Below are 13,396 nucleotides of genomic sequence, written 5' to 3'. Positions count from 1 at the left end.
CCAGAGCCGGCGGTCTGACCTCCTGAACGAAGTGGATAGGCCCCTAAAGGACTGTCTGGTGTTTTCGCACACCTGGTGCCTCGACTGATGTTCTACTTCAAGGTAAGCACAAAAAACTGCAGAAGGATTCCTGTCTGAAGACAGGGTGTGAACAGTCCCCGCTGCAGCCGTGTGTGGACGGCCTGGCTATGCTAAAACCATGTGCCTGCCTGAGTTATTGGCACCGTGCTAGGGAAGCAGGGCTGGGAGGCTGCCAGCCCCTCCTGAGATGTTTCTGGCAGTCTAAAAACACTCAATTTTCTTTTCTGAGAATTAAAGTCACCCCAAACATCTCATGACAGAACACATCATTAATATTTCCACCCATTTCCTTTTTCCAAAGGCATGTAGAAAATTAGGATAATTTGAACTTATTATTTTGTATATAACTTCTAATATATTGTAAGACATTTGTCCATACTGTAGCCTCTCCTTAGTATCACTTACAATGGATGGCTGCAAAATATTTCATCAAAAGACATATCTGAATTACCTAATGGCTCCTCTATAGTTTGATATCTGGACTGCTTTTATTTTTTATTTTTTAAATTTTTTTATAGAGACAGAGAGAGTCAGAGAGAGGGATAGATAGGGACAGACAGGAAGGGAGAGAGATGAGAAGCATCAATCATCAGTTTTTCCTTGTGACACCTTAGTTGTTCATGGATTGCTTTCTCGTATGTGCCATGACCGGGGGCCCTCAGCAGACTGAGTAACCTCTTGCTTGATCCAGTGACCTTGGGTCCAAGCTGGTGAGCTTTGCTCAAACCAGATGAGCCCGCGCTCAAGCTGGTGACATCGGGGTCTTGAACCTGGGTCCTCCGCATCCCAGTTTGATACTCTATCCACTGCGCCACCACCTGGTTAGGCTGGACTGCTTTTAATTATAAATGACTACAACAAATATCTTCATGTATAATACTTCTCCTTTACGTTTTTTAAAATTTAGGTCTTTAGGACTAAAACAGGCTCCAAATGGTTTTCAAGCTTTTAATAAATGTGGACAAATGGCTTTCCAACAGGGCTGAGTTAATATAGAATGATCACCAGCAAGGTCTCAAATCACCAGCACTGAGTAGTACATCCCTTAAAAACAAACGAGCATAGGCCCTGGCTGGTTGGCTCAGCGGTAGAGCGTCGGCCTGGCGTGCGGGGGACCTGGGTTTGATTCCCGGTCAGGGCACATAGGAGAAGCACCCATTTGCTTCTCCACCCCCCCTCCTTCCTCTCTGTCTCTCTATTCCCCTCCTGCAGCCAAGGCTCCATTGGAGCAAAGATGGCCCGGGCGCTGGGGATGGCTCCTTGGCCTCTGCCCCAGGCACTAGAGTGGCTCTGGTCTCAGCAGAGCGTCGCCCCCTGGTGGGCGTGCCGGGTAGATCCCAGTCAGACGTGTGCGGGAGTCTGACTGTCTCTCCCCGTTTCCAGCTTCAGAAAAAAAAACAAAACAAAAAACCCCCCCAAAAACCCCGAGCATCTGTAAATACATTAAAATTTATCCTACTGGGTTTAACTAGCTAAAAATAGTAGCTGTGTAATATATTTTGATTGCTGCTGATTACTACACCTTTTAAGTACCTTTGTTTTTTAATTGTTTCCTCTTCTGTGAGCTTTTTATCTTGTTATCAAACTATGTAGCTCATAAAATCAACATATTATCCTTTTCCTATCATATTTGCTATAAGCACTTTTAGTTGGTGTACCTTTCGTTTATTTTTGTTGTAGGGAGGAGTATTATTAAAAACAGTTTACCTCTTTTTTTTTTTTTTTTTTTAAATTTAGTGAGAGGAGGGGAGGCAGAGACAGACTCCCACATGTGCCCTGACAGGGGTTCACTTGGCAAGCCCACTAGAGGGCGATGTTCTGCCCATCTGGGGCCCTTGCTCAGTTGCAACCGGAGCCATTTTTTAGTGCCTGAGGTGGAGGCCGGGGACAACTGGCTCCAATCGAGCCATGGCTGCAGGAGAGAAGAGAGAGAGAGACAGAGACAGAGGCAGAAAGAAGCGAGAGGGAGGGGTGGAGAAGCAGATGGGCGCTTCTCCTGTGTGCTCTGACTGGCGGGACATCCACACACTCTACTACTGAGCCAACTGGCCAGGGCTGAACTGTTCACCTTTTGAATGGTGCCAGGTGGGTACTGGAAATATTGGGGAAAACACTTTGTCAACTATATGATTATCTAACCACTATGCTATATATTTGAAACTACTACAAAATAATATCGACTGTAAACTATAATTGAGAAAAAGAAAAAAATGAAAACCTATACACATTTTTCTTTAATGATTTCGATGCGTCTAGGCTTAAAAAGATCTATGTTAAAAAAGTCAGTAATATATCTGGAATACATTTTATATGGTAGGAAGTGAGCTTAGTACTCTCTCAAATTTCTATCATTCTGAACATAACGTAGTGACAACCCTTCTCATACTCACAGCGAGCCATCTCTACCAGAGGAAGTCCCGGGCCCTCCAGGCTACCTGGAGGTTCTGTGTCTTTACTACAGCACACATGCATCTTGGCCTTTAATCCATTTGTAAAAATTTATTTCTTGATTTTAGAGAAAGAGAAGAAGAGGGAGGGTATGAGGGAGGGTGGGAGGGAGAGAAACATCTATTTGTTCCACTTATCTATGCATTCATGGTTGATTCCTGTGTGTGCCCTGACTGGAGAGCAACCCTGAAACCTTGGTACATCAGGTCAATGCTCTAACCAACTGAGCAACCAGGCAGGGCCATATCTTGGCCTTTTAGTTCTTTTAGTATGTAACTTTACATTACATTTCCACCTTTGCTTAGGCGAGACCTCCTCGTTACTCTGCCTTTTCTGAGCCTGATTGGTGGCTGCGCAGTGGATACAGCATAGACCTGGGATGCTGGTGTCCCAGGTTCAAAACCCCAGGTGACTGGCTTGAGTGCAGGATCATCAACATGATCTCAAGGTTGCTGGCCTGAGCCCAAGGTCGCTGGCTTGAGCAAAGGGTCACTGGCTCGGCTGGAACCCCCCAGTCAAGGCACGTATAAGAAAGCAATCAATGAACAACTAAAGTGATGCAACTCCAAGTTGATGCTTCTCAATTGCCTATCTCTCCCTCTCACGCAAAAAAAAAAAAATTCTCTGCTCTCTTGCCCCAATGCCCCCACCATGTATTTTGTGCATTCCCATTACTTTAGATATATTTAAAGATTATTTATTTATTTTACAGAGGAGAGAAGAGAGAGGGGGGAGGGGGAGGGAGAGAGAGAGAGAGAGAGAGAGAGAGAGAAGGGGAGAGGAGCAGAAAGCATCAACTCCCATATGTACCTTGTCCACCGGGCAAGCCCAGGGTTTCAAACTGGCGACTTCAGTGTTTCAGCTCGATACTTTATCCACTGTGCCACCACAGGCCAGGCCTCCATTAATTTAGATTTTATAATTATGTAAATTATTGGTTTTTAACATATGAATTTTTTTTTTTTTTTTAAAGTGAGAGGAGGGAGATACAGAGACAGACACTTGCATGTGCCCCAACTGGGATTCATCTGGCAACCCCTGTCTGGGTCCAATGCTCTGCCCATCTGGGACCACTTTCAACCAAGCTATTTTTAGCACCTGAGACTGAGGCTCTTTGGAGCCATCCTCAGCGCCTGGGGCCAATGTGCTCGAATCAATCAAGCCATGGCTGTAGGAGAGGAAGAGAGAATGAGAGAATGAGAGAGAGAGAGAGAGAGAGAGAGAGAGAGAAAGAGAGGTGAAGGGGGAGAGAAGCAGATGGTTGCTTCTCATGTATGCCCTGACCAGGAATCAAACCTGGGACTTCCACACACTGGGTTGATGCTCTACTGCTGAGCCAACCGGCCAGGGCCAACATATGAACTTTTAATGATTTTTAAGTACATATAATTTTCTTCTTAACATTTAAGTAAAATACTTTTATAAAAAAATTTCAATTCTTCTGTCATACTAGCCTTGATGTGGCTGGTGGCTACCACACTGGACAATGTAGACAGTGCTGATATCACTGAAGAACACTGTACTGCACAATCCGATGACTGTACAGCCACTGAAAAGGAGGAAGCAGTTCTATCTATGTGCATTCCTTATCAATGAATTAAGAATACAGACACGCTCATATTTCTGTGGGCATGGAAAAAAAATGCAAATATCTAACATGAGCTAGCTCAGGAAATGGCAGGGAGGAAGGAATTTTCACTTTATTTAATACTCCTGGGGAATTTAAAATGTTTAGTTTTATACTAATACTTGCAGCTTATTTATCTATATCTCTACCTGCATGAGTAAGCGCTTGGCTTCTCCTACCCTAGCACATGCAGAATGCTGAGTGAAGACATCAGGAAGACATTCCCATCCCTAGCTTCTCCAACTCAATGGGTCAAGGCATGGTCCCACCCTATCTGACAAGCACCACTCATTAATGCTTACTTTTTCTGCAGTCCGGTTCCAGACAGTCACCGTGTGACCCATTTTTAGCAAGTTGGAGACAATGCCACTTCCCATGAGGCCGAGGCCCAAAAATCCTATCCTGAAAAAGAGAGAGACTGATGAGTTCAGGGTGGAGTGGTAAGGGACAGGGAAAGAAGTGTCCTGAATATAGCACAGGCTCTGCTTCCTTTTATTTTTATCTTTTATTTTATTTTTTTTACAGAGACAGAGAGAGAGTTAGAGAGAGGGATAGACAGGGACAGACAGGAAAAGAGAGAGATGAGAAGCATCAATCATTAGTTTTTTCATTGCAACACCTTAGTTGTTCATTGACTGCTTTCTCATATGTGCCTTGACCGTGGGCCTTCAGCAGACCAAGTAACCCCTTGCTTGAGCCAGTGACCTTGGGTTCAAGCTGGTGGGCTTTGCTCAAACCAGATGAGCCCGCGCTCAAGCTGGCGACCATAGGATCTTGAACCTGGGTCCTTCCACATCCCAGTCCGACGTTCTATCCACTGCGCCACTGCCTGGTCAGGCATCTGCTTCCTTTTAAACCTGGGGTGGGACGTCAGAGCACCAGAAACACCACTCAGCAGTGTCCTAACACTGTGAGTGCAGAGCAAGATTGTGCCTTTTCTTACTGCTCTCCTGTGTAAGTCTTACCAAATTTATTTTTTTAATATATTTTTTTTAATGGGGCGACATCAATAAATCAGGATACATATATTCAAAGATAACATGTCCAGGTTATCTTGTTGTTCAATTATGTTGCATACCCATCACCCAAAGTCAGATTCTCCTAAAAATATGGAACGCTTCATGAATTTGCGTGTCATCCTTGTGCAGGGGCCATGCTAATCTTCTCTGTACCATTCCAATTTTAGTATATGTGCTGCCGAAGCAAGCACTCTTCCCAAATTTAAATGGGCATTTCTAAACCCTTAACTGCCACAGAAAGAAGTATGACACTTGCTTAGGGCAAGTGTTCCAAATTGTTTCCTTGCTGCTTTGACAGAGGGTCTGAGCTTTTGATTCCCTGACAGCGGGAAGGCAGACACTCGTCTCTGGCTTTGCAAGAGTTTTTTTTTTTTTTGTATTTTTCCGAAGCTGGAAACGGGGAGAGATAGTCAGACAGAATCCCGCATGTGCCCGACCGGGATCCACCCAGCACGCCCACCAGGGGCGACGCTCTGCCCACCAGGGGGCGATGCTCTGCCCCTCCGGGGTGTCGCTCTGCTGCCACCAGAGCCACTCTAGCGCCTGGGGCAGAGGCCAAGGAGCCATCCCCAGCGCCTGGGCCATCTTTGCTCCAATGGAGCCTCGCTGCGGGAGGGGAAGAGAGAGACAGAGAGGAAGGAGAGGGGGAGGGGTGGAGAAGCAGATGGGCGCTTCTCCTGTGTGCCCTGGCCGGGAATCGAACCCGGGACCCCTTGCACGCCAGGCCGATGCTCTACCACTGAGCCAACCGGCCAGGGCTTTGCAAGAGTTTTGAGCGCTAGGCTTTCAAATGCCACTTGACAGCACACCAGGATCCATGACAAGTAACTGAAGTGATGTGTCAGAGTCAGCACCTTCTTCAACTGCAGAAATCAGGGCCCCAGTCTTCCCTCCCTCTCCAGGCTCCAAACCTACGCTACCCCCACATCCTTCCTGTCAGCAGAAACAAGCCTTATCCCTCTTTTTCCTTTTTAAATTTTTATTTATTTAAAAATATTTTATTGATTTTACAGAGAGAGAAAAAGGTAGTGAGAAGTATCAACTCATAGTTGCTTCACTTTAGTTCATTCCTAGCTTGCTGCTTGTCGTATGTGTCTTGACTGGGCAAGCCCAGGGTTTTGAACCTGTGACTTTGGCATTCCAGGTCAACACTCTATCCACTGTGCCACCACAGGCCAGCCTTCTTTTTTTATTTTGAAATTTATTGATTTCAGTGAGAGAGGAAGAGGGAAAGAGAGAGGGGACAGACAGAACAGAGAGAGAGAGAGAAACACTGAGCTGTTCCTGTATGTGCCCTGACCAGGGATTGAATCAGCAACCTCTGCACTTTGGGACGATGCTCTAACCAACCAAGCTATCTGGCCAGGACCTAAGCTTTGTCCCTCTTCTTCAGAGCTTTGCCTGATCTTTGGAGCCAACCTTCCCCAGCGTGAGTTCCTCCCATGCCTGCCTTCTCCTGCACCTGTCCCCATTACCGCTGTCTGCTGGCCCATCCTATTCTCTGCTCTCCACCACACCCTTCTAACGACAGGACCATTTCAATCCTTCTTATGCTCTGCTTACCTTCACTTCCCAAGCCTGCTCCTTCCTGAAACCCTGAGAACTTGGGGGCTATTAATTACTACTGCTGCCTGGCCTGTGGTGGCGCAGTGGACAAAGTGTCGACCTGGAATGCGGAGGTCACCGGTTTGATACCCTGGGTTTGCCTGGTCAAGTCACATATGACAATCAATTAATGAGCAACTCAAGTGAGGCAATTATGAGTTGATACTTCTCACTCCTTACCCCTCTTCTTCCTGTAACATCAATAAATAAAATATTTTTTAAAAAGTATCAATTCACTATGTTTTAAAAAAGAAAAAATAAATTACTTTCAGATGACTTTGCCTTGCACAAATGTCTTTAGTTGGTTCCTACACTTTTAAAATTATTTTTAATTTATTTATTTTCACTTATTTTTTTTTTGAGAGAGAGAGGGGGGGGGCAGAGGGAAGAGCGGGAGCATCAACTCTGAGTAGTTGCTTCTCACATGTCAAGCCAGTTGTTTTGAACTGCTGACCTCAGCATTCTAGGTTGAAGCTTTATCCACTGCGCCACCAGGTCGGGGCTCTTGGTTCCTATACTTCTTTATTGTCTTTCTTGGCACATGACTTGACTAAACAATGCCTCTTTCTTTTCTTATACCACGTTCTAGTTTTCACCCCGGGCTTTCTCTCAGCTCTAGACATCCTCTGCAGCTCCTCCACTATGACCCGTGTTATCCTTTTGGTATTTTCGGTCTCTGGGGAGTCTCTCTGCAACCACTTCTGCAAACTGGCTCTTGCACTGAGTTCCCCTCATCACACTCTCTCTGTTCCTTCTTGTTCTACGTTATTTGAATCAAATGTCAAAATGGAATCCACCACCTTCCTCACCAGATTGCCCCCTTGTCCACCAAGTATCAAGCCAAAGCTTAAAAACAAGATCTCTGTCATTCTATCTGTGTTCGTGCAAGTTTCCCCAATGGTCCTAAACCTGAGAAGTAACTCTCTTCCCACTTCTTGGTGTCTAGGATGCCCAACTGGCCCGGGGATGAAGCTGCTGGGTTTTTAACATGGCAACTGACCATCCTTCATGATGCCCTTGAGACAAGATGGAGAATGTGGATTACAGGATTGAGAACAATACTGTTAACTTTGTAGTTGGCTTCATACTCACATCAAAAAAGTATGTGACTTTGGGGTAATACAGGCCTTGGGTGAAAGCACTGAGACTCTGTCCTGGATCTTTATTATTAAATCCAACATAATCGTTATCAAATGAATGGGTGACACCAATATCCCTTTTTATTAGTACAAAACATGCCTCTCTCTCCTCCCTACAAAGGGAAGTCACCCCAAATAACTGGTAGAATCAATGATTTCTAGAACACAAAAAATAAGGAATGAAGAAAAAGATGCACTGTTTCTAGTCTGAGAGAGAACTGTTTGGAAGACAGGAGATTCGGACTTGGCTATCTTGTTCATCATCACGACTCTGGAAACACAACTGGCCAACAGACAGTGCACAGGCGAGTGTGGGTGCAAGTTAAGGTTTGGGGACAAGCTAAAGTCAAGTCTTTCCCACCTGCCTGAGTGGGACAGAGAGCAAGTAGCAGGCAGATGCATGAGAAGGACTGGGAGGTGACAGCAGGACGAGCAAGAGAAGGTAGGAAGATGGGCTTTATTCTAAATATCTTTATCTTTCACCCCCCACAGTCAGGGTTTCCATCATAGTTCTACCAAGCTAGGAGTTCTAAAAGTGTGGTCTCCTAACTAGCAGCAGCAGCAGCAGCAGATCTGGGAACTTATCCAAAATACAAATTTTCGGGCTACACCTCAGACCTACTGAGAAAACCCAGGTGTGGGTCCAACAATCAGTGTTTGACCAGCGGCTTTCCAGGTGATTCTGAGGCACAGAAAAGTCTGAGAACCATAGAGACACGTGTTCCCTGCTCGCAGACTCACCAGAGTCCTAGGAAGCCAACCCCAAAATACATGCAAGGACAACTCTGTCTCCTACAAGTCAATTTACTCCTAGGCCAGTGGTTCTCAACCTTTCTAATGCTGTGACCCCGCAATACAGTTCCTCATGTTGCGGTGACCCCAAACCAAAAAATAATTTTGGTGGCTACTTCGTAACTGTAATTTTGCTACAGTTATGATTCAGAATGTAAATACCTGATATGCATTATGTATTCTCATTGCTACAAATCAAACATAATTTAAACATAGTGATTAATCACAAAAACAATATTTAATTATATATTGAGAAATATTTATTACTAATGGACCTTCTTAGTGTATTGGGGCTACCATTCCATAAATAGCTGCTTAACTAATGGATCTGTTTTTTCCAGATTAGTGGCAAGTTTTCTATATAGAACAGTGTGAACTACGTCATAGGATACACTGCAGTTTCTGCACAGCATGGTATCTTTCAGGGCTCTTTCACACTACAAAGCAGCGGTTTCTGCGGTGGAATCCACATCTCATTTACTTCAATGGGAGACCCGTGGATTCCGCAGAAGAGAGATCCCCTGTACGGCAGAAATGCAGTTCCGACACATTTCTTCCTCCTATTCAAGTCAATGGGAGGCCGCAGCAGATTCCGCTCAAATGTAGAGCATGTTGCTTAATTTTTTCCACACTAGAACTTTTCCTAGAGCAGAATAATTCCAAAGGTGGAATCCGCCACCCCCAATAGACTTCTATAGGAGGCAGATCTTTTACACTGCAAAATCCGCACAGCAGATTCCTCAGTGTGAGGCCTCTTTCAGTCTATTGGGGGTGGCGGATTCCACCTTTGGAATTATTCTGCTCTAGGAAAAGTTCTAGTGTGGAAAAAATTAAGCAACATGCTCTACATTTGAGCGGAATCTGCTGCGGCCTCCCATTGACTTGAATAGGAGAGGAAGAAATGTGTCGGAAACTGTCATTTCTCCGCCTCTTACTGAAATCAAAAGGAGGCTGCGGCAGATTGTGTGATAACCCGAGATTCTCGGGAGCTCTCTTCCACAAAATCCACCGCACTCCCAATGAAATCAATAGACGGATTCAATGCCGGAAACAGCTGATTTCAGCAGTTTCCTCATTCAGAATATGGGAAAATAGTGGGAGATATGGGAGATAATTATACATTGGGGAACAGTGTGAACTACATCTTATAGTGGTCTCTTATAGTATAAGACCGATGTAGTTCACACTGTGTAAATGTATGGTGCTTTGTGTAAGTGTAAGCTGCTTTGTATACTGTGTAATTACACACAAAGCACCTTATACTTACACAGTATTGTGTGTATGGTGTGTGTACTGTTTTTACATTATTAACCTTTTTTACACCAGCAGGCTGTCTCACAGGCTCTCTTGGCTCTCCGCCTCCTAGGCTTCTGTCCTCTGGCGCTTGCTGCACCTGCCCACTGATGACGTCAGCAAGCGCCAGACACACGTAATGCGCTGCTATGCATGAGCAGCCACGTTGCTACGGACTGTGGAGCGTTCCCTCCGCTTCCCCTCCCCTTAGGCCCCGGACAGATGATGCAATCATGACTGCGCATGACCGCAGGCATTCAGTTTGGAACACACGTCCATAATGGCGTGAGTTCAAGCTGAATAGCACTGCTGCAGACGGTATAGCACGGCTTCTCAGCGGCCAAAGCCATCGGAAATATGTATTTTCCGATGGCTTTAGGCAACCCCTGTGTTTTGGTCGTTCAACCCCCACCAGGGTTGCGACCCACAGGTTGAGAACCGCTGTCCTAGGCAAACTGTCATTAGTAAGGATTACAACTTTGCACCTTTCTTTACATTCAGCCCCAGCAATGGCTGGGGCATAACCTTTAAAGAGCTCCCGTGGGATCAGCCCCACCTCCCAGCAGAACTAGAGACACAGGAAGCCTTTGCATCAAAGGTCCTACTTTTTGTCTGTGGGTGTGATGCTGCCATTCACAGCTGTGCTGTCTGCTGCCTGGATGGAGGTGGACCCAGTCTCCTAGGGAAAGGAAGCACAAATCATCAGGTCAGTCTGCCTAAGGTAAGGTCCCAGGAGGAGACAAAAACGGGAGCTGTGGAAGCTACGTACCTCTTCACATATTTTCAACTTCTTTGTGATTGCCTGGTAACAAACAGCTGGCTAAGAAAGAGGGAGGAAAAATCACCACTTATTGAACTGAACACTTAACCAGTCTTCATTATAATTTACCCAGAAAGTTAGGCCTAATGTGGGATGTTAACGGTGAAATCTTATTTGGTGTTCAATTTTATTGAAATGTGTCAGATGACACAGAAAGGTAACACATTACCTCATTCAATTCTTTATGCAACTCAGCAAGGTCCTTTTGCTGACGATGACTTTCAAGATCAGAGGCGTTAAGGCATGTGCCCAGAATTACAAAGCTGGTCAGTGTAACTGGGCTTGGAACCCAGCTCTGCCCAACTTCAAAGCCACATCCTATCAGCAGATCCTCTTTATTATTACTTTTATTATTTATTATTATTATTTTTTACTTTTCTTAAGTGAGAAGTGGGGAGCCAGAGAGACAGACTCCTGCATATGCCCAACTGGGATCCACCTGGCAAACGCCCTATGGCAGCGGTTCTCAACCTGTGGGTCGCGACCCCCGCTGGGGTCGCGACCCACAGGTTGAGAACCGCTGCCCTATGGGGTGATGCTCTGCCCATCTGGGGCTGTTGCTCCCTTGCTCAGCAACTGAGCTATTTTAGGGCCTGAGGTAAGGCCATAGAGCCATCCTTAGGGGCCATCCTCAGCAAGTTCACCTGGGCCCAACTTGCTCTAACCAAGCCATGGCTGCAGGAGAGGAAGAGACAGAGAGAAGAGAGGGGAAGGAGTAGCAAAGCAGATGATTGCTTTTCCTGTGTGTCCTGACTGGGAATGGAATCTGGGACATCTAAACAATGGGCTGATGCTCTACTGCTGAGCCAACTGGACAGGGCCCAGCAGATCCTTTCAAGACTTGGCCTACCCCAGGAGAAGTCAACCTTTTTATACCTACCACCCACTTCTGTATCTCTGTTAGTAGTAAAATTTTCTAACTGCCCACCGGTTCCACAGTAATAGTGATTTATAAAGTAAGGAAGTAACTTTACTTTATAAAATTTATAAGGCAGAGTTACAGCAAGTTAAAGCATATAATAATAATTACTTACCAAGTACTTTATGTCAGATTTTCGCTGTTTGGCAGAATAAATCTTTATAAAACTTACTATAGTTAAATCTGTCTTTTTATTTATACTTTGGTTACTCCGCTACCGCCAACCATGAAAGCTGGAACACCCACTAGTGGGCGATAGGGGACCAGGTTGACTACCACTGGCCTAACCCATGGCCATGCAGTCACTTTAGGAAACTTTCCCTCCACATCTGGAGGGTTAGACTGTCCACCCAGCAGCACTGGCTACCTCACAGGCGGCTGACAGCTCACAAGGCTTGATTTCTGCCCTAGACTCTGAAGGCAGCCACAAATGTCTCAAGCACACAGCTGATGAATTTTAAAATATTTTTTTTTTGGGGGGGAGCGATATTTTCAATCTTAACAACCCCTAATTCAGAGTAGGCCCCTATGTAACTTTTGTATTTTTTTTTTCCCCTGAAGCTGGAAACGGGGAGAGACAGTCAGACAGACTCCCGTACCCGGCACGCCCACCAGGGGGCGACGCTCTGTTGCGACCAGAGCCACTCTAGCGCCTGGGGCAGAGGCCAAGGAGCCATCCCCAGCGCCCGGGCCATCTTTGCTCCAATGGAGCCTCGGCTGCGGGAGGGGAAGAGAGAGACAGAGAGGAAGGAGAGGGGGAGAGGTGGAGAAGCAGATGGGCGCTTTTCCTGTGTGCCCCGGCCAGGAATCGAACCCGGGACTTCTGCACGCCAGGCCGATGCTCTACCACTGAGCCAACCGGCCAGGGCTATGTAACTTTTTAACTAAGTGCTCTGGGCAGCAGTACAGGTAGAGCCTAACTTTTCAGATTAGTAAAGTAAGGTTCCAGTGGAGCAATACTGTCCCTTAGCCCAGCCCCTGACCAAAGATTAAGAACTTCAAAGAACTCACCTTCTCAGTTTGGCTGAGCAGAAAGTGATGAAAATGAGGGTCTGCATCTTTAACAGGCTGAAACCAGAAAATTATTATTTTTAAAAATTTTATATTTTTAACATTTATTTATTTATTTTAGGGGGAGAAGAGGGGGGGAGGGGAAAGCAGGAAGCATCAACTCCCACATGTGTCTTAACCAGGCAAACCCAGGGATTTGAACCAGTGACTTGAGCACTCCAGGTAGATGCTTTATCCACTGTGCCACCACAGGTTAGGCGAAATCAGAAAATTATTTAATAAAACAAATCATCTTCCACCAAAGGTCACTTACTTTTGCCTAATAACTGCTTTCCTCTGGCCAAAACACCCCAGGAGCTGCTCTTAATTTTATAACTGCCTAGAAACTCTTTTCCCATTGTTGGTCTAAGCCTTTTGTAAATGACCTCTGTTTCAGCTAAAAAAAAAACTAGCATCACATAGATATTTCTGCAAGGTTAATATACAAATTATTCCAATAACACCATGGGAAAATCTGTAAAAGACATATTAGTGTTTTTTGTTTGTTTGTTTGTTTTTTGCATTTTTCTGAAGCTGGAAACAGGGAGAGACAGTCAGACAGACTCCCGCATGCGCCCGACCGGGATCCACCTGGCACGCCCA

At 45.5% G+C, this 13,396-nt stretch overlaps 1 protein-coding gene and 1 non-coding gene across 3 annotated transcripts in view; both read right to left on the bottom strand.

Annotated features, from left to right (window-relative positions):
• GLYR1 (glyoxylate reductase 1 homolog) overlaps positions 1-13,396 on the bottom strand; it is a 46,737-nt gene that overhangs the window by 13,627 nt on the left and 19,714 nt on the right. For both annotated transcript variants that reach the window (XM_066274988.1, XM_066274989.1), the window contains exons 7-10: positions 12,755-12,811; positions 10,774-10,824; positions 10,610-10,683; positions 4,459-4,558 (exon numbers count right to left, since the gene is read on the bottom strand). In XM_066274988.1, the coding sequence (XP_066131085.1) occupies positions 4,459-4,558; positions 10,610-10,683; positions 10,774-10,824; positions 12,755-12,811 (282 nt within the window). The remainder of the gene's footprint in view (positions 1-4,458; positions 4,559-10,609; positions 10,684-10,773; positions 10,825-12,754; positions 12,812-13,396) is intronic.
• LOC136336905 (U6 spliceosomal RNA) lies at positions 5,260-5,366 on the bottom strand. Its single transcript, XR_010731640.1, has one exon. It is a non-coding gene; the product is annotated as a U6 spliceosomal RNA (small nuclear RNA).

The sequence above is a fragment of the Saccopteryx bilineata genome, chromosome 4 (genome assembly GCF_036850765.1).
Source record: "Saccopteryx bilineata isolate mSacBil1 chromosome 4, mSacBil1_pri_phased_curated, whole genome shotgun sequence".
In the NCBI taxonomy this organism is placed as follows: Eukaryota; Metazoa; Chordata; class Mammalia; order Chiroptera; family Emballonuridae; genus Saccopteryx; species Saccopteryx bilineata.
The sequence above is the reverse complement of the archived record's forward strand: the minus strand, read 5'-3'. Positions and strand labels throughout refer to the sequence as shown.